The following is a 20,449-nucleotide window of genomic DNA, read 5'->3' on the forward strand; positions in this document are numbered from 1 at the left end:
GGAGAGGGAGAGAGATGTGGGGAGGGGAGAGAGAGAGATGTGGGGAGGAGAGAGAGAGATGTGGGAGGGGAGAGAGATGTGAGAGGGATGAAGGGATCGGGGAGGGGGATGGGAGGGAGAGGAGTGGAGTGATGGGGAGAGAGGGATAGGGAGAGCGATGGGGAGAGAGGGAGAGGATGGGAGGGGAGAGAGGGAGGGATAGGGGGGTGGAGGGGGATTGGAGAGGGGGTGATGGAATGATAGGGAGGGAGAGCGATGGGGAAGGGGGGAGGGAGAGAGAGATGTGGGGAGGGAGAGAGATGAGGGGAGAGAGAGATGTGGGGAGGAGAGAGATAGGGATGTGGGGAGGGAGGGAGGGGGATGGGAAGGGAGGGAGAGGGGAGTGGGAGTGATGGGGAGAGAGGGGGATAGGGAAGTGAGGGAGGGGGGGGAGAGAGGGGGATGGAATGATGGGGAGAGGCAGGGTGATGGGGAGGTAGGGAGAACGATGGGGAAGGGGGGGAGAGCGAGAGAGATGGGGGAGGGAGAGAGATGGGGAGGGGGAGGTGGAGGTGAGAGGGAGAGAGAGCAAAATTATGTGGTGCACTTACACTACATGACCAAAAGTGCGTGTTTTGTTGGGCATAGACACGGAGGGAGAGAGGCTGAGAGAAGGGGGGGGGGGTATGGATAGAATGGAGTGAGAAAGTAAATTAGATGAGAGAAACTGGATAAAAAAGAAAACGGGGAGTATATGAAAAGAGTCCGAAAATAATTTCCTTTTAGTGAATTATAATTTGATCTAAACCCATTTTCCTCTGGTAGGGTAAACGTATGGTGGGAGAGGATGGTATGGAGAGCATCAACGACATGGTCCATGAAAACACCATGCTGCAGACTGAGAACAGCAACCTGAGGATCAGGGTCAAAGCCATGCAGGAGACCATTGACGCCCAGAGGGCCAGACTCACACAGTACCTCAGTGACCAGGCCAACCAGGTCCTCGCCAGGGCAGGTGAGTGGGGTGTGTGTATGTCTCCTGTGAGAGATGAGGGAATGTAAGGTGTGGGTTTTCGAATGTGTCGATATGTCTGTGCCAATCCCCTCACGTCTTAAACAGTTCATAAGTGTGTGTGTGTGTGTGTGTGTGTGTGTGTGTGTGTGTAAGTGTGTGTGTGTAAGTGTGTTTCCTAAGGTTTTCGTGTGTTGTTTATTCAGGTGAGGGCAGTGAAGAGATTGGGAACATGATCCGGAGCTATATCAAAGAGATAGAGGACCTCAGGTAAGTAAATGTCTCCCCTATATTAAGATTAATACCTTTCATTTGTCATTTCAATTTGTCAATAAGCTTTACTGTTACCCCCCTCCTTCCCCTAGGGCCAAACTCCTGGAAAGTGAGTCTATGAATGAAAACCTGCGTAAGAACCTGTCCCGTGCCTCCTCACGCCAGTCCTTCTACCCCGGAACCTTCTCCCCTGCCCTCCTGGCCCCCGAGAAGGAGGCCTCCGACATCATCGAGATGGCCAAGAAAGATCTGGAGAAACTCAAGAAGAAGGAGAGGAAGAAGAAGAAGAGGTAAAAAGAGATGGTGGTTATGGAACCAAATTATTGTTTTCTTGTTTTGGAAAAAACAAACTCTACTACACTGGCAGTTATTGTACAGTATATCCTCAATGTGTTGCCATGGTGAGTAACAGTTTGTTTCTCCCTATGACTTCTCTTCCTTCCAATTCTCTGTACTTCCTGATTTCTTTCCTTCGTTCCTTCCTTGTCACCTCTCCCCTGTGACCTTCGACCCTTACCTTTCCCTGAAGGCTCCAGCAGCTGCTGGAAGAGAGAGAGAGGGAGGAGCTTGTAGAGGAGGAGGATGGCAGGTTTGTCACAGGTTCCCCCTTCCCTTTACCACATTGCCACTCCCATCCCTCGCTTCTTCTAAACCGCCATTTTGTTTTGTTTAGCAGGCAGTTGACACACCAGAAGGAAAACTTCAGTTCTTTCTGTGCTCACTTGTTTGTTCACCCCGACTTGCTGATATGATGGAAACAATGCTATTGGTTCTGTTTTCATGCACCACCAATGGCCTTACCTCAAGCTTTTTTAACACCCTTTATTTTGGAAGATACTAAAAAAACGGATTCCTTTACAGATAATTACTGTACTTAGTTTTTTTTGTGCTGCTGCATATTCTGTCATGCTATTATGCTTTTGGTTGTCTTTTTCCCCCTCTAGAAAATAAATACTATTGAACCTTTGGTCTGCTCAGTTCAATGTTGTCTCACCCTGCCCCTCTGTTCTCCCCGACTAGTGTCGTCAAGGAAGAAGTCCCCGACAATGACCAAGACCAAGGGATGGAAAAAGAGCTGACTGAGCGGTCCAATGACGAGCCTGAGATGGTATATTTGACAACCTATTAGTCCAATGATATCTCAGGATGAAGAAGTGTTTTTGCCCACCCCATTTTGCTGACACTAGATCATTTTCTATTCTATTTTTGTTTGTGACCTCAGGAGGGGAGTGACCATGAGGATGAGGAAGATGAGGAGGAGGAAGAGGAGGAGATGGATGTGGAGGAGAGCTCTGATGATTCAGACTCTGAGTCAGATGAGAAAGGTAAAATAGCCAAATCGTAGAAATAGCATGTATAGAAGGGACATGGCTCTCCATGTTTGAGTCAGTGAGTAGGGTTACATGCACACAGTAATATGATTATTGTGGACAGTCAGATGAATATAATAGTTTGTTTAAAACGTGTACATGCTTTGCAAAAACAATTTCCCTAATAGACCTGTTTCCATGGACACATCTGAAATCAGGCTATCTTGATGGGACTTAAATAAATGCAGAAAATCACCAATCAAAATAAACGTCCTACCACGGACATATAAAATGTGTATGTAAACTATTTCTAAGATGTATACTTTTAAGTTTTTCAGAACTCACTTTACTTGAGCTTAAGAGGGAGGCTGGTGCTACCCGGTGCTGTCACATACTCAGATCAAATACTTTGCTGGAACGCCAATTTAAGCTTTTTACATCTATTAATAGTTTGAAAGATTGCTCATAAAACCAGGTGTTTTAATCGGCGTATGCTTACTTTGATCATGACCTTACACTGATTTAAGATAAAGAGAATTAGGTGTTTACATGTCTAATGCCATAATCAGTCTACTGCCAGAATCAGTTTAATATCTAATTATTAGTGTGCATGTAAATGTACTCATTGATTTGTTGTAAGACAAAAACATTGGAGTGCTATCTATTTTAGAGACTCCCTGCAACATCAAGGAACTAACATTCTTGCAAAATGAGACATTTGTTTTTTGATAGAGAAATTTGTTTCATTAACTTACCTGGTTGAATAAAGGCAATATGTTTTATTTTAAAGGTTCATTTTAAAGCTACTGTAAAGTATATGCCACAATGTTTACTATACTTCACCCACCAGAGAACTTCCAGGCGGACCTGGCTAACATCACTGTGTTGAGAGCTACTAAATATGTCTGTCTATGTGAAACCCATGTGAATGTACTTCACCCACCAGAGAACTTCCAGGCGGACCTGGCTAACATCACTGTGTTGAGAGCTACTAAATATGTCTGTCTATGTGAAACCCATGTGAATGTACTTCACCCACCAGAGAACTTCCAGGCGGACCTGGCTAACATCACTGTGTTGAGAGCTACTAAATATGTCTGTCTATGTGAAACCCATGTGAATGTACTTCACCCACCAGAGAACTTCCAGGCGGACCTGGCTAACATCACTGTGTTGAGAGCTACTAAATATGTCTGTCTATGTGAAACCCATGTGAATGTACTTCACCCACCAGAGAACTTCCAGGCAGACCTGGCTAACATCACTGTGTTGAGAGCTACTAAATATGTCTGTCTATGTGAAACCCATGTGAATGTACTTCACCCACCAGAGAACTTCCAGGCAGACCTGGCTGACATCACTGTGTTGAGAGCTACTAAATATGTCTGTCTATGTGAAACCCATGTGAATGTACTTCACCCACCAGAGAACTTCCAGGCGGACCTGGCTAACATCATTGTGTTGAGAGCTACTAAATATGTCTGTCTATGTGAAACCCATGTGAATGTACTTCACCCACCAGAGAACTTCCAGGCGGACCTGGCCAACATCACTGTGTTGAGAGCTACTAAATATGTCTGTCTATGTGAAACCCATGTGAATGTACTTCACCCACCAGAGAACTTCCAGGCGGACCTGGCTAACATCACTGTGTTGAGAGCTACTAAATATGTCTGTCTATGTGAAACCCATGTGAATGTACTTCACCCACCAGAGAACTTCCAGGCGGACCTGGCTAACATCACTGTGTTGAGAGCTACTAAATATGTCTGTCTATGTGAAACCCATGTGAATGTACTTCACACACCAGAGAACTTCCAGGCGGACCTGGCTAACATCACTGTGTTGAGAGCTACTAAATATGTCTGTCTATGTGAAACCCATGTGAATGTACTTCACCCACCAGAGAACTTCCAATCGGACCTGGCTAACATCACTGTGTTGAGAGCTACTAAATATGTCTGTCTATGTGAAACCCATGTGAATGTACTTCACCCACCAGAGAACTTCCAGGCGGACCTGGCTAACATCATTGTGTTGAGAGCTACTAAATATGTCTGTCTATGTGAAACCCATGTGAATGTACTTCACCCACCAGAGAACTTCCAGGCGGACCTGGCTAACATCACTGTGTTGAGAGCTACTAAATATGTCTGTCTATGTGAAACCCATGTGAATGTACTTCACTCACCAGAGAACTTCCAGGCGGACCTGGCTAACATCATTGTGTTGAGAGCTACTAAATATGTCTGTCTATGTGAAACCCATGTGAATGTACTTCACCCACCAGAGAACTTCCAGGCGGACCTGGCCAACATCACGTGTGAGATCGCCATCAAGCAGAAGCTGATAGATGAACTGGAGAACAGCCAGCGCCGTCTGCACACGCTCAAACAGCAGTACGAACAGAAACTGATGATGCTGCAGAGCAAGATCAGAGACACACAGCTGGAGAGAGACCGGGTGCTGCACAACATGGGTAAGCGTTATCACGGTAGGAAGTGAAACGTGTGACTGCTGCAGAGCTACGGGGTACGGCTAAGGCTGACACTGTGAAGAGTTTTGATTTTGCTGTGGTTCTTTAGAACCAGTGACCCGAAAGAAAGCAGTTGAAAAGCTGGATTTTACTGGAGAGTATATTTTACTCTCCCCCCTACTCTAACATACTTGATTCAGCTTATCACTTGAGGTCCTGGGGCTCAATTATCAATCGTGCATTTCTTTAACAATTCCACCGTACGTGAGGATTCTAAGGATTTGCGTGCGAAAGTTGGATAAATTCCAATCATTTGTGGCGCATGCAAATCCTAGAATCTCCATGTTTTTTATTTTATTTATTTTACCTTTATTTAACCAGGTAGGCAAGTTGAGAACAAGTTCTGATTTACAATTGCGACCTGGCCAAGATAAAGCAAAGCAGTTCGACAGATAAAACGACACAGAGTTACACATGGAGTAAAAACAAACATACAGTCAATAATGCAGTATAAACAAGTCTATATACAATGTGAGCAAATGAGGTGAGAAGGGAGGTAAAGGCAAAAAAGGCCAAGATGGCAAAGTAAATACAATATAGCAAGTAAAATACTGGAATGGTAGTTTTGCAATGGAAGAATGTGCAAAGTAGAAATAAAAAAATAATGGGGTGCAAAGGAGCAAAATAAATAAATAAATTAAAATTAAATACAGTTGGGAAAGAGGTAGTTGTTTGGGCTAAATTATAGGTGGGCTATGTACAGGTGCAGTAATCTGTGAGCTGCTCTGACAGTTGGTGCTTAAAGCTAGTGAGGGAGATAAGTGTTTCCAGTTTCAGAGATTTTTGTAGTTCGTTCCAGTCATTGGCAGCAGAGAACTGGAAGGAGAGGCGGCCAAAGAAAGAATTGGTTTTGGGGGTGACTAGAGAGATATACCTGCTGGAGCGTGTGCTACAGGTGGGAGATGCTATGGTGACCAGCGAGCTGAGATAAGGGGGGACTTTACCTAGCAGTGTCTTGTAGATGACATGGAGCCAGTGGGTTTGGCGACGAGTATGAAGCGAGGGCCAGCCAACGAGAGCGTACAGGTCGCAATGGTGGGTAGTATATGGGGCTTTGGTGATAAAACGGATTGCACTGTGATAGACTGCATCCAATTTGTTGAGTAGGGTATTGGAGGCTATTTTGTAAATGACATCGCCAAAGTCGAGGATTGGTAGGATGGTCAGTTTTACAAGGGTATGTTTGGCAGCATGAGTGAAGGATGCTTTGTTGCGAAATAGGAAGCCAATTCTAGATTTAACTTTGGATTGGAGATGTTTGATATGGGTCTGGAAGGAGAGTTTACAATCTAACCAGACACCTAAGTATTTGTAGTTGTCCACGTATTCTGGACAATGTACGCCAGAATTGAGTAAAAAAAGATATAGGCAACATACAGTCCCTTCGGAAAGTATTCAGGCCCCTTCACTTTTTACACATTTGGTTACATTACAGCCTTATTCTAAAATGGATTGTTTTATTTTTTTTAAATAGAATCCTCATTTAATCGACACACAATACCCCAGAATGACTTGGAGTCCACGTGTGGTAAATTCAATTGATTGGACATGATTTGGAAAGGCACACACCTATCTATATAAAGTCCCACAGTTGACAGTGCATGTCAGAGTAAAAACCAAGCCATGAGGTTGAAGGAATTGTCCGTAGAGCTCCGAGACAGGATTGTGTCGAGGCACCGATCTGGGAAAGAGTAACAAAAAATGTCTGCATCATTGAAGGTCCCCAAGAACACAGTGGCCTCCATCATTCTTAAATGGAAGAATTTTGGATCCACCAAGACTCTTCCTAGAGCTGGCTGCCCGGCCAAACTGAGCAATCGGGGAGGAGGGCCTCGGTCAGGGAGGTGCCCAAGAGCACGATGGTCACTCTGACAGAGCTCTAGAGTTCCTTTGTGTAGATGGGAGAACCTTCCAGAATGACAACCATCTCTGCAGCACTCCACCAATCAGGCCTTTATGGCAGAGTGACCATTTAGAAGCCACTCCTCAGTAAAAGACACATGGCAGCCCGCTTGGAGTTTGCCAAAAGGCACCTAAAGACTCGAAGACCATGAGAAAGTGTCACATCTGGAGGAAACCTGGCACCATCCCTACGGTGAAGCATGGTGGTGGCAGCACCATGCTGTGGGGATGTTTTTCAGCGACAGGGACTGGGAGTCTAGTCAGGATCGAGGGAAAGATGAACGGAGCAAAGTACAGAGAGATCCTTGAATGAAACCTGCTCCAGAGCGCTCAGGTCCTCAGACTGGGGCGAAGGTTCACCTTCCAACAGGACAACCACCCTAAGCACACAGCCAAGACAATGCAGGAGTGGCTTTTGGCCAAGTCTCAATGTCCTTGAGTGGCCCAGCCAGTCCCCGGACTTGAACCTGATTGCCACATCTCTGACGAGACCTGAAAATAGCTGTGCAGCAACTCTCTCCATCCAACCTGACAGAGCTTGAGAGGGTCTGCAGAGAAGATTGGGAGAAGTTCCTCAAGGCGGCAGGGTAGCCTAGTGGTTAGAGCGTTGGACTAGTTGTAAGGTTGTGGGTTCAAATCCCCGAGCTGACAAGGTACAAATCTGTCGTTCTGCCCCTGAACAGGCAGTTAACCCACTGTTCCCAGGCCGTCATTGAAAATAAGAATGTGTTCTTAACTGACTTGCCTATTAAATAAAGGTAAAATAAATAAATAATAATAATAATACAGGTGTGCCAATCTTGAAGCATCGTACCCAAGAAGACTCAAGGATGTAATCGCTACCAAAGGTGATTCAACAAAGTACTGAGTGAATACTTATGTAAATGTGATATTTCAGTATGGGAAAAAATAAATACAAATGAATCCAAAAGTGTCTAAAAACCTGTTTTTGTTTTGTCATTATAGGGTATTGTATTTAGATGATGAGGGGGGAAACGATTTAATCCATTTTTAAAATAAGGCTGTAACGTAGAAAAATTTGGAAAAAGAGAAGGGGTCTGAATATTTTCCCAAATGCACTATTTTCATTGATAAATCAGAGGCATATTATATTTGTGTGGTAGTGAACGGTCCTGCCTGGATAACACCCCTCCATTCACCTTTTATAGCAATGAAAACACCCTCATTTGCTCTATGATTTGGAGATGATGAAACTGGGCCATGATGGTGCCTAAAAGAAATCGCAATGTCAAATTTGATCCCAGCTGTGTAGAGGTGTGTAGGGGGGTGTAGAGGGTTGTAGAGGGTTGTGTGTAGGGGGGTGTAGAGGGTTGTAGAGGGTTGTGTAGAGAGGTGTAGGGGGGTGTATATGTGTAGAGGGTTGTGTAGAGCGGCGTAGGGGGGTGTAGAGGGTTGTGTAGAGGGTTGTGTAGAGGGTTGTGTAGAGGGTTGTGTAGAGGGTTGTGTAGAGGGTTGTGTAGAGGGTTGTGTAGAGGGTTGTGTAGAGGGTTGTGTAGAGGGTTGTGTAGAGGGTTGTGTAGAGGGTTGTGTAGAGGGTTGTGTAGGGTTGTGTAGGGTTGTGTAGAGGTGTGTAGAGGGTTGTGTAGGGGTGTAGAGGGTTGTGTAGAGAGGTGTGGGTAGGTGTGGGTAGAGGTGTGTGTGTAGAGGTGTGTAGGGGGGTGTAGAGGGTTGTGTAGAGGGGTGTGTAGAGGCGTGTAGAGGGGTGTAGAGGCGTGGGCAGAATGTTACAGTGACTTCTCCAAACTAAACATCCGTGCTGCCTAGCAAGTGACAAACACTGGTTGCGTTTTCTACAAGATTGATTGTCTTTAAAAAAAAAAAATGTTAGAACCCATACTTTGCAGAAGACAACTTGTTGTTCATTATATTGTTCATCAATACATGATTGTGTTTCTATCTCCTGCCTTGGTATAGGAAATGAAATGGGCTATGATGTCATGCACCTAATCCTATCACACAGCGAATGTAGCCGTAATGTCTCATACGGTCAAGGCTACCGGTCTATTTACTTTCCTGTATGCTTGGCTATTGAATGGGGGATTTTGATAAATGGTAGACTACTATTTGTTGTGTAGCAGGAATCATTTAAACCAGTTATGTCAGAAAGGGAGAGACGTCCTGTGATATGCGTGGGGATGCGCACACTTATCTGCCAGGTTCAAAATGTAGAACTACCAACATTTGCAGGAAAACTGGTGCAGGCAAGGTTTAGAGTATATTTGCAAGCACCTTGGGTAAATAAGACCCCTGGTGAGCAGCTGACCAATAGAATCAGGTGTGAAGGGTTACAGCAGAGCAGGAGCATTCCTTGGGTCAAAAAATTACCCTTTTGTCTCTGGTCCCCCCCCCCCCCTTAGGCTCAGTGGAGACGTGCAGCGACGATAAGGCTAAGAAGATCAAGCAGGAGTACGAGAAGAAGCTGAGCATCATGAATAAGGAACTCCAGAAGCTACAGTCAGCCCAGAAGGAACACGCACGCCTGCTCAAGAACCAATCCAAGTACGAGACACAGCTGAAGAAGCTCCAACTGGACGTCACAGAGATGAAGAAGACAAAGGTATCAAGAAGATGTACTTGAACCACGAACGATACGACACTGTTAACCACTGTGAGGTGTTAATGTTTGTTGGTACTACATTGATACTGTACTGATATTGATGGGAGGAATCGGCCGGAATGAAGTCGAACAGGGTCCGCTGCCGAGTTCCATCGCTCCACTAGGAATGTTAAGTAATTCAAGACTGATGTGAATGTGAATGTGCTGTATTGTGCAGGTTCGTCTGATGAAGCAGATGAAGGATCAGCAGGAGAAGAACAGGATGACAGAGTCCAGGAGAAACCGAGAGATCGCCACCCTCAAGAAGGACCAGCGCAAACAGGAGGTGAACCATAGGATCCGTAGCTTAGTTTGTCAGGCTTGGAGCTGAACGGGCCTCTTCATCATGCTGACCCAAACTGTTTTCTTATAGCTCGTTATCCAGTGACTATAAAGTTGTAGCAGTTTCACCATTTAAGCGTTCCAGCTTTAAGCACCTGTTAATGCAACTTACTGCTACTTCTGTTACTGAATTTCATGTTAATGCAACTTACTTCTACTGGTGTTACTGAATCCCATGCTAATGCAACTTAATGCTACTGGTGTTACTGAATCCCATGCTAATGCAACTTAATGCTACTGGTGTTACTGAATCCCATGCTAATGCAACTTAATGCTACTGGTGTTACTGAATCCCATGCTAATGCAACTTACTGCTACTGGCATTACTGAATGTCATTGAAATGTGTGTTTCACAGCACCAGCTGAAGCTCCTAGAAGCCCAGAAGAGACAACAGGAGCTCATTTTGCGCAGGAAGACTGAGGAGGTGAGCAACACGTAGTAGTAAAAGGATGTGGTGTACAGCAGTGCTGTAAACTATACAGTTACACAATACTAGAAAGCAGTTACACACACATCCTGCAACAAATCACTAACTCTCAACTTGAAATGATCTAGTTGGATCTAATCATCTAAGTTCAAGGAATTTTGAAGTTTATTCTAGGACCAGGAACTAAAAGCTTTTTCCCCCCAAATTCTGTTGTAACCTTTGGTACCTGGAATAGGATATTCGCCTGGGAACGGAGGTTGTAGGAACCATTGGTCAGGGTCAGAGAGCAGAGGTACAGCGAGAGTAGACTGTCAATGATAGCTTTAGTTCATAAGAGTTCAACACGTCCTGAAAATCACTGATAACAAGAAACATGGCAGTTGTGTAAATAAAATATAAAGCTCATGCTATTCTATTAAGTTGAGCAAACTTCAGCATCAGGCGGTGGTGATCCTGGTGTTCGATGACTGTCGACTTACGTGTGTGTGTGTGTCTGTGTCAGGTGTCTGCTCTGAGGAGACAGGCCAGGCCTATGTCTGGTAAGGTGACCAGCAGGAAGGTGAGTCTCCCAGAGCCCCTCCAGGACTCCTCCCACCGACCCCCCTCAGGACGCCTGCAGTCCTCTGGCTCCACCGCCACCAACGGAACCAGGTGGGGACTGGACAACAGGCCACTGCAGCGCTGTTTTGTGTGTTTACGTTTCTGTATTACACTGCATGGTGTGTATGTAGAGCAAAATCAGTATGGCTTTTACAGCTTCTAGCGAGGGAACATGAGACTTGCATGCAACTACAGTGTACATGCCTCAAAAGTGTGTGTGTGTGTGTGTGTGTGTGTGTGTGTGTGTGTGTGTGTGTGTGTGTGTGTGTGTGTGTGTGTGTGTGTAAGGTCCTACTACAGGCGGTCAACAGGCATATATTCCACCAGAGTGGCCAGGGTGAAGTGGCAGTCTCTGGAGCGTCGTATCTCTGATGTCATCATGCAGAGGATGACCATATCCAACATGGAGTCTGAAATGAACCGCCTGCTCAAGGTAAACATGAACTGCTGGTAAACATGAACTGCTGGTGAATATTGTTTACATATGGTATGATACTTCCCATGTTAACCTAAATTAACCGTGTTAGCATTAATATTGAAAACGTTGGCTAACACTCTCTTCTCCCCCCTCCATCGTTCCTCCCTCCTCCACAGCAACGTGAGGAGCTGACCAAGCGGAGGGAGAAGGTGACCAGAAAGAGGGACAGGCTGGCGGGGGAGGGGCCTGAGGCTGAAAAGGCGGTGCTTCCCCTCAACGAGGAAGTGGACGCCGTGGTTGCCAACATCGACTACATCAACGACAGCATCGCTGACTGCCAGGCCAACATTATGCAGATGGAGGAAGCCAAGGTGACACACGTGCACAGACACGCGCACATGCGCGAGCGCAGATGCATGTACGGGCACGCACATACAGGCACACGCGCGCAGACCCGCAGGCGTGCGCGCAGACGCACACAGGAAGGTGATTGGGCTGATATTAGGCAGTTTTTATAGACTGTGACCATAATATCTGCATTTACAGGAGGAGGTTGACACGGTGGATGTTTCCGCAGTCATCAGCTCCTGTACCCTAACAGAAGCCCGCTTCCTGCTGGACCACTTCATGTCTATGGCCATCAACAGAGTAAATAACTTACTGCCCTTTAACCTGTCCCTCCCTAGTTCCTACCCCGTCTCTCACACCATTGGTTTATCCGAGAATTTACTTAGTTTAACCCCAGGTTCCATATGTACCCAATTAAAGTCTGTTTCTAGGATTGTTAATGTGTTTAGGTCTGTGTGTATATGCACAAGCACCCTCCTCATTGTGTATTCATCTTTTGTGTGTGTACTGTGAAGTATTACACACAAGCATAGCTCTGATTGCTGACTTTTAGTGTGACCCTTCTTATAGCTGACCGTTGACCTTTTGACCTCTAACCAATCGCAGGGTCTGCAGGCGGCTCAGAGGGAGTCCCAGGTGAAGGTGATGGAGGGCAGGCTGAAGCAGACTGAGATCACCAGCGCCACTCAGAACCAGCTGCTGTTCCACATGCTGAAGGAGAAGGCTGAGTTTAACCCCGAACTGGACGCCCTGCTGGGGAACGCTCTGCAAGGTAACAGCACTTAGCCACAACCTGCCAGCCACACACTGCAAGACGTATACAGATGTAAGATCAACAGGAAATTTAAAGCTTGTAGTGTATTCAAGATTTAAAAAGGCTTCTAAAGTTTGTAGTTTCCACTTTAAAATGTCAGACTTGATTTGCCCTGAAACATTAATCATTTGGGGATTATTTTCCTGCTATTGCGAACTGGCTCAAATTACGGTCCTACATCCTGTAGTTCAGTCCGAGGCCTTGACCCCTGACCTACTCAGCCTTTGCCACTGGCAGTCCGTGAGGTCAAGCCCACAGCGCTAACAGGTCTGGCTCACCCCATAATTATGTAGGATTGAAGCAATAACTCAGCCCAAGTATCTAAGCAAAGACATTGAAGTGTACCTGCGTGTTTGTGTTCACCTTGTCAGCACACTGATTTGTTGGGATGGCCTCCAGAACCAGGGCTGGGTGGCTATGGTCTACTGCATGATGATTTGGGCCTGTTTCAGTTGATGTTGCTCATTGCCTCCTCCTGAAAAGATGTTGCTTTTAAAAGTCACCCCAACAAATTGTTGCAATCACACAAAAGTCATTTGGACTAAGCAAGCCTCTCTGGCTCTGTCGTTTTAATGTTCCATTATTTATCAAATTTGAAAACCCATCTGTTTTTGACCTTTTTTGTTTCATGGTTTGTATGGTTATAGAGAGGTTTTTTGTTTCATGGTTTGTATGGTTATAGAGAGATGTGTTTTGTTACGGGGTTGACATTTTGTTATGGTTCCATTGAACCAGTATCTGTTGAGGAGGATGCCCTGACTGTTGAACAGTAGACCGAGCACTCATATGCTGTCTTTTCTTTTGTTTTTCATTATGAATGAATGTGTTTTGATTATGGGGGAATGAATGTGTTTTTGATTATGGGGGAATGAATGTGTTTTGATTATGGGGGAATGAATGAATGTGTTTTGATTATGGGGGAATGAATGAATGTGTTTTGATTATGGGGGAATGAATGAATGTGTTTTGATTATGGGGGAATGAATGAATGTGTTTTTGATTATGGGGGAATGAATGAATGTGTTTTGATTATGGGGGAATGAATGAATGTGTTTTGATTATGGGGGAATGAATGTGTTTTTGATTATGGGGGAATGAATGAATGTGTTTTGATTATGGGGGAATGAATGAATGTGTTTTGATTATGGGGGAATGAATGTGTTTTTGATTATGGGGGAATGAATGTGTTTTGATTATGGGGGAATGAATGTGTTTTGATTATGGGGGAATGAATGTGTTTTGATTATGGGGGAATGAATGTGTTTTGATTATGGGGGAATGAATGTGTTTTGATTATGGGGGAATGAATGTGTTTTTGATTATGGGGGAATGAATGTGTTTTTGATTATGGGGGAATGAATGTGTTTTTGATTATGGGGGAATGAATGCGTTTTGATTATGGGGGAATGAATGTGTTTTGATTATGGGGGAATGAATGTGTTTTGATTATGGGGGAATGAATGTGTTTTGATTATGGGGGAATGAATGTGTTTTGATTATGGGGGAATGAATGTGTTTTTGATTATGGGGGAATGAATGTGTTTTTGATTATGGGGGAATGAATGTGTTTTTGATTATGGGGGAATGAATGAATGTGTTTTTGATTATGGGGGAATGAATGAATGTGTTTTGATTATGGGGGAATGAATGAATGTGTTTTTGATTATGGGGGAATGAATGAATGTGTTTTGATTATGGGGGAATGAATGAATGTGTTTTGATTATGGGGGAATGAATTAATGTGTTTTGATTATGGGGGAATGAATGAATGTGTTTTGATTATGGGGGAATGAATGAATGTGTTTTGATTATGGGGGAATGAATGAATGTGTTTTTGATTATGGGGGAATGAATGAATGTGTTTTGATTATGGGGGAATGAATGAATGAATGTGTTTTGATTATGGGGGAATGAATGAATGAATGTGTTTTGATTATGGGGGAATGAATGAATGAATGTGTTTGATTATGGGGGAATTAATGAATGAATGTGTTTTGATTATGGGGGAATTAATGAATGAATGTGTTTTGATTATGGGGGAATTAATGAATGTGTTTTGATTATGGGGGAATGAATGAATGTGGTTTTGATTATGGGGGAATGAATGAATGTGGTTTTGATTATGGGGGAATGAATGAATGTGGTTTTGATTATGGGGGAATGAATGAATGTGTTTTTGATTATGGGGGAATGAATGAATGTGTTTTTGATTATGGGGGAATGAATGAATGTGTTTTGATTATGGGGGAATGAATGAATGTTTTTGATTTGTGTGTTGCCTTTTTTCTGTTCCCCTGCCCATGGTGCCTTAATGTATACAGAGCTAGGTAACATGCCATTGGGTAAGTAACAGACACCAGACTCTCTCTCTCTCTCTATATATATATATATATATATGTATATATATGTATATATATATATATATGTTTATATGAATGCATGGGTCCCTCTCCTGGAAACTAACTCAGCAACATAACATGAGCAGGTGCATGAGGTGTAATGTCTTCAGGCCTCCCTCCATCTGTCAGCTGACCCTCCTTCTCTTCCTCCCAATGTGAAAGAACCCCTCTCCCAGTGTGTTACAGCCACCATGCCTAATAGTGTAGCACCTGCTAATATAACTACTGTATCTTTAGAGAACCCCACCCTTCACAGGTAGAACCAGGAAGTTTGTCTCAGTTGGATCCTGTAGGTAAACCATACTGACTGTCAGACTAATGATTCCAACCTTGTTGACCTCTCATAGCCCCTCACACCTGACCTCTCTTTACCCTCTCACCCTTTCAACCCCTGAGCCCTGTCAACGCTTCCATCTCAGTGACTGGACAAGGACCAGTTATTTTCAGGACTTTTTCAAGCAACTTGTATAAAACGGCATGGCGCTGCGCTGACATCATCTGCTTCTTCTCCTTGTCCATTATCATCACATCTACCTTGTTCAATAATCTAAACCACATCTTGTTAACATCTGTTTGTAGCCAACACAGTACTAGCATAACCTTTGGTTCAATAAAAGGTTTTATCCTTGTTCCATGTTTGGTTTGACAATGGGCAGGTATTTGGACTACTAGACAGAACTTCAAAAGTAAACCAACTTAAGTTTGTTGTTATTTAGTCATAACACACAAAGAATAATACTTGTCTATGGATGTTGTTTGGTTCTGACATGCAGTACAACTGATGTTTTTGGTCCTTGAATTTCACAGAGAACGGGGATGACAGCAGCAGTGACGAATCTGCCCAGAGTCCTGCAACAGAGGGACAGTCAGTATCACTCAAATTACAATTTTTTAAAATTAGTTTACATTTGACTTGTGGTTTTATGGTAACTCATGCATTCCACTTCCTCATTCCAGCTCCCTGGCATCAGATCTAATGAAACTCTGTGGAGAGACCAAAACGAGGAGCAAGGTATGATTATCAGCCTGTTAGTGTGTGTTTAATTATCCTCGTGGGGACGTGTGTGTGTGTGTGTGTGTGTGGTCTTGTTTTACTATCCTCGTGGGGACGTGTGTGTGTGGTCTTGTTTTACTATCCTCGTGGGGACGTGTGTGTGTGTGGTCTTGTTTTACTATCCTCGTGGGGACGTGTGTGTGTGTGGTCTTGTTTTACTATCCTCGTGGGGACGTGTGTGTGTGTGGTCTTGTTTTACTATCCTCGTGGGGAAGTGTGTGTGTGGTCTTGTTTTACTATCCTCGTTGGGACGTGTGTGTGGTCTTGTTTTACTATCCTCGTTGGGACGTGTGTGTGTGGTCTTGTTTTACTATCTTCGTGGGGACGCGTGTGTGTGGTCTTGTTTTACTATCCTCGTAGGCAGGGACGGACTGGGAATGGAAAATGGCCCTGGACTTTTTGACTCAGACCGGCCCACCAAAACGCCCCCAGCGATACACCACAACCAACGTCACGTCAACAAGATTACTGAACAATATTTATAACAATAACTTTAGTAAATAGAACAGGGGGAATGTGTTGCTCTTAGGAGGAGGCTGGCTAGAAGGAGCACATATTGGCATAATGGCACTGGCAGCAAGGTGGCAAGAATCTCTGGAACCATCTGACCAGTAAAATAAATAATACAGGATGAAATGTGTTGGTGAAAAGACTAGAGTAGGCAAGTCATAGAATAAAATGTAAATAAACACATTTCCTACCTCAAATGATCAATTTCTGCAGCAGCTCACTTCTCTCAGCAATGCCATCTATAACCAGGTCACTGTCCAGGACCTTTAAAACATCTCGCTCAGTAGCCATGAGCATAAAAGCCTCCAGGTGCTGTTGAGCGAGTGCTCCTGAGCCTACTCTTCATGAATTAGAGAAGCTCTGCTTGCAAGCTACCGGAGTTACTGACAGGGTAAGTAGGAACTTGTAAGCAAGGCCCAGGATGTGATGCGCCGGTCAATAGGTTGTACTGACTAAGAATACAGTAGCAACACACTGGACAGTCCTCGCCAGATGAACAGCTCTTGTTCACCATCTCCACCTCGTCTTCATTTCCTTCAGGTCCATGATCCTCCATAGTCCTGGTTGTGTATTCTTCAAATCCCCATTGTTTTAACCTAGTCCACTGTTCTGCCAGACTCATGAGCTCACTCTGTAAACTGGCCACCTTTGCTCTGCTGTCAAATTTGATCAAACATTTGCTTACATTTGCTGTAGAAGGCCACTGGCACTGGATGTTAGCTGACTAAAGTGTTTAGGGTCCAGAAGAGCCATGTCGGCATACAAAGTGTCATTACTCAGAAATTGCCGATGGATGCTATCTATAACTGTATCCAGAATTTGATTATGGACACCAATCCTGTATTCACTCTCTGCCCCAGTAAAAGTCTTGTTTTGTGCAGTCTCTCCAGCCATGGTTTTCTTCTTTCGAGCCCTTTTCAGTGGTAGAGTGGTTTCGAACTCCAGCTCTGTTTCCTCATCCCGTTCCTGCAACTTCCCGTTGGCCCACTGAACAAATGTGTCTGCAGCTACCTTGACTTTCAAAATGTCTTGCCATTCCTTTCAGCTACTGCTCTGTAGACACAATCATATGATGTGCAGACAGAATGTCCATTGTTTGAAGATATTTTGAAGATATTTTGAGACTGGTGAGACGACCTAAACTATTCTAAGGAATATCTGAGCTGTAAGTATTGTTTCATACTTCAGCAACCCCTCAATGTATCCTTGTGCCTTGACCCGTGCAGTAGTGCTGATGTTTTTCTGATCTTCTATGGTTGAAAGTGTGAGAAGGACATCAACATACAGACCCTCATCTGGATTTCCAAAAGCTCCAAAGACCTTCTCTAAGGCACTGTCTTTAGCCCACCAGCGTTTCTCTCCAATTGGAGCAAGACGTCTCCCAAATGTTCATCTGGTAGGATTCACGGAAGAACACAGCTATGTTGTTAATGAGTGACTCACTTGAAGAATATGTACATAAAGATATATGAATGAGTGATGGTACAGAACGGCATAGGCAAGATGCAGTAGATGGTGTAGAGTATATACATATGAGATGAGTAATGTAGGGTAAGTGGCATTGTGTGTTTGAGGTCTTGTTTTACTGTCCTCGTGGGGACGTCAGTAGAAAGGCCTCTTTAGTGTCCTAAGTTTTCATAACTGTGACCTTAATTGCCGACCGTCTGTAAGCAGTTAGTGTCTTAACAACCGTTCCACAGGTACATGTTCATTAATTGTTTATGGTTCATTGAACAAGCATGGGAAACAGTGTTTAAACCCTTTACAATGAAGATCTGTGAAGTTATTTGGATTTTTACAAATTATTTGAAAGACAGGGTCCTGAAAAAGGGGCGTTTCTTTTTTTGCTGAGTATGTTAGTATTATGTTAATGATATAATGTTCGTATTTTCATATAATAGTATATTATATGCCACTAGTATAATATTTATTCCAATTGGACAATACAGCAGTTTAAGAAATACACAACCAGCATTTATAATCTATGTAGGCTTTGTTCCGTCATTAAATTCTTGTGCAAGAAAAATGGTCTACATTGGTGGCTAGTCTCTAGTTTGTTAATGCTAAGTACTAAGTTACCATCCCTTGTGTGTGTGGTCTTGTTTTACTATACTCGTGTGTGTGGTCTTGTTTTACTGTCCTCGAGGGGACGTGTGTGTGAGGTCTTGTTTTACTGTCCTCGAGGGGACGTGTGTGTGAGGTATTGTTTTACTGTGTGTGTGTGTGGTCTTTTACTATACTCGTGTGTGTGTGGTCTTGTTTTACTGTCCTCGTGGGGAAAAATTTGTGTGTGGTCTTGTTTTACTGTCCTCGTGGGGAAAAATTTGTGTGTGGTCTTGTTTTACTGTCCTCATGGGGACGTGTGTGTGGTCTTGTTTTACTGTCCTCATGGGGACGTGTGTGTGTGTGTGTGGTCTTGTTTTACTGTCCTCGTGGGGACAAATTTGTGTGTGGTCTTGTTTTGCTGTCCTCGTGTGTGTATGTGGTCTTGTTTTACTGTCCTCATGGGGACGTGTGTGTGGTCTTGTTTTACTGTCCTCATGGGGACGTGTGTGTGTGTGTGTGGTCTTGTTTTACTGTCCTCGTGGGGACAAATTTGTGTGTGGTCTTGTTTTGCTGTCCTCGTGTGTGTATGTGGTCTTGTTTTACTGTCCTCATGGGGACGTGTGTGTGGTCTTGTTTTACTGTCCTCATGGGGACGTGTGTGTGTGTGTGTGGTCTTGTTTTACTGTCCTCGTGGGGACAAATTTGTGTGTGGTCTTGTTTTGCTGTCCTCGTGTGTGTATGTGGTCTTGTTTTACTGTCCTCATGGGGACGTGTGTGTGGTCTTGTTTTACTGTCCTCATGGGGACGTGTGTGTGTGGTCTTGTTTTATCTCCTTGTGGGGATGTGTGTCAAATCATGTCAAATCAAATTTTATTTGTCACATACACATGGTTAGAAGATGTTAATGCGAGTGTAGCGAAATGCTTGTGCTTCTAGTTCCGACAATGCAGTAATAACCAACGAGTAATCAAACCTAACAATTCCACAACAACTACCTTAAAGGGATGAAGAATATGTACATAAAGATATATGAATGAGTGATGGTACAGAACGGCATAGGCAAGATGCAGTAGATGATATCGAGTAGAGTATATACATATGAGATGGGTAATGTAGGGTGTGTGTGTGTGTGGTCTTGTTTTACTGTCCTTGTGGGGATGTGTGTGTGTGAGGTCTTGTTTTACTGTCCTCCTGGGGGCGTGTGAGGTCTTGTGTGTTTAGTCTTCCTCTTCCAAGCTTGTTGTTTTCTTGAATGTAAATATGTTTCCCCCCTCGCAGGCTCGTAGAAGAACCACCACTCAGATGGAGTTGCTCTACGCCAATAGTGACGCCGCCCCTGACATGCCCAGCGGAGATTTCTCCTCCCCCTGTCTCCCATTGGCTGAAACACCAGAAGAGGGCAGAGATCCTGAGACCCCCATTGGCTCATCAGTCAGGGACAGAGACTTAATGGCTCATTCTCCTGGCTTGGCCTCTAAGATGGGCAGCATGTAAGTCTGGGCCAGCTCGTGCTGACTGCTAACCAGCTACTTCCTGCATGTTCATAGAACTGCTGCTTAATCTGTTTTCAATTTGCCTGACTTTGCCCGACATGTTCTTTAAACCTGCCCTATTGGATTGTAAGTCTCCTTCCTAGGCCAGTAGAAACCAAAACCTTCTTCCTTTAGAAATAACACTAATACTACAGACAAACAAATGCATGCACACACAGAGACAGGCACGTGATTATAAGGCTTGTACAGTATGATCATGCAGGTCTCATGTTCTCTCGCTAGATGTTATGCTCCAACTGCAATAGCCCTGTGTTAACTTTCCACAACAATAACAGCTTCATCTTTTAACATTTAACTCAGAGTTAATA

At 44.1% G+C, this 20,449-nt stretch overlaps 1 protein-coding gene across 8 annotated transcripts in view; it reads left to right on the forward strand.

Moving 5' to 3' along the window:
• Nucleotides 1-20,449, forward strand: part of kif21a (kinesin family member 21A) — a 70,753-nt gene that overhangs the window by 39,378 nt on the left and 10,926 nt on the right. For 2 of the 8 annotated variants that reach the window (XM_031801083.1, XM_031801087.1), the window contains exons 9-27: nucleotides 805-994; nucleotides 1,198-1,261; nucleotides 1,357-1,554; nucleotides 1,794-1,853; nucleotides 2,285-2,372; nucleotides 2,487-2,589; nucleotides 4,865-5,053; nucleotides 9,391-9,590; nucleotides 9,808-9,915; nucleotides 10,328-10,396; nucleotides 10,902-11,050; nucleotides 11,288-11,432; nucleotides 11,594-11,788; nucleotides 11,964-12,065; nucleotides 12,372-12,537; nucleotides 14,901-14,921; nucleotides 15,786-15,843; nucleotides 15,936-15,990; nucleotides 19,867-20,078. In XM_031801083.1, coding sequence (XP_031656943.1) covers nucleotides 805-994; nucleotides 1,198-1,261; nucleotides 1,357-1,554; nucleotides 1,794-1,853; nucleotides 2,285-2,372; nucleotides 2,487-2,589; nucleotides 4,865-5,053; nucleotides 9,391-9,590; nucleotides 9,808-9,915; nucleotides 10,328-10,396; nucleotides 10,902-11,050; nucleotides 11,288-11,432; nucleotides 11,594-11,788; nucleotides 11,964-12,065; nucleotides 12,372-12,537; nucleotides 14,901-14,921; nucleotides 15,786-15,843; nucleotides 15,936-15,990; nucleotides 19,867-20,078 — 2,372 coding nt within the window. The remainder of the gene's footprint in view (nucleotides 1-804; nucleotides 995-1,197; nucleotides 1,262-1,356; nucleotides 1,555-1,793; nucleotides 1,854-2,284; nucleotides 2,373-2,486; nucleotides 2,590-4,864; nucleotides 5,054-9,390; nucleotides 9,591-9,807; nucleotides 9,916-10,327; nucleotides 10,397-10,901; nucleotides 11,051-11,287; nucleotides 11,433-11,593; nucleotides 11,789-11,963; nucleotides 12,066-12,371; nucleotides 12,538-14,900; nucleotides 14,922-15,785; nucleotides 15,844-15,935; nucleotides 15,991-19,866; nucleotides 20,079-20,449) is intronic. The other 6 variants (XM_031801085.1, XM_031801088.1, XM_031801086.1 and 3 more) reach the window with 4 other exon arrangements.

This window comes from Oncorhynchus kisutch, linkage group LG22 (assembly GCF_002021735.2).
Source record: "Oncorhynchus kisutch isolate 150728-3 linkage group LG22, Okis_V2, whole genome shotgun sequence".
Classification (NCBI taxonomy): domain Eukaryota; kingdom Metazoa; phylum Chordata; class Actinopteri; order Salmoniformes; family Salmonidae; genus Oncorhynchus; species Oncorhynchus kisutch.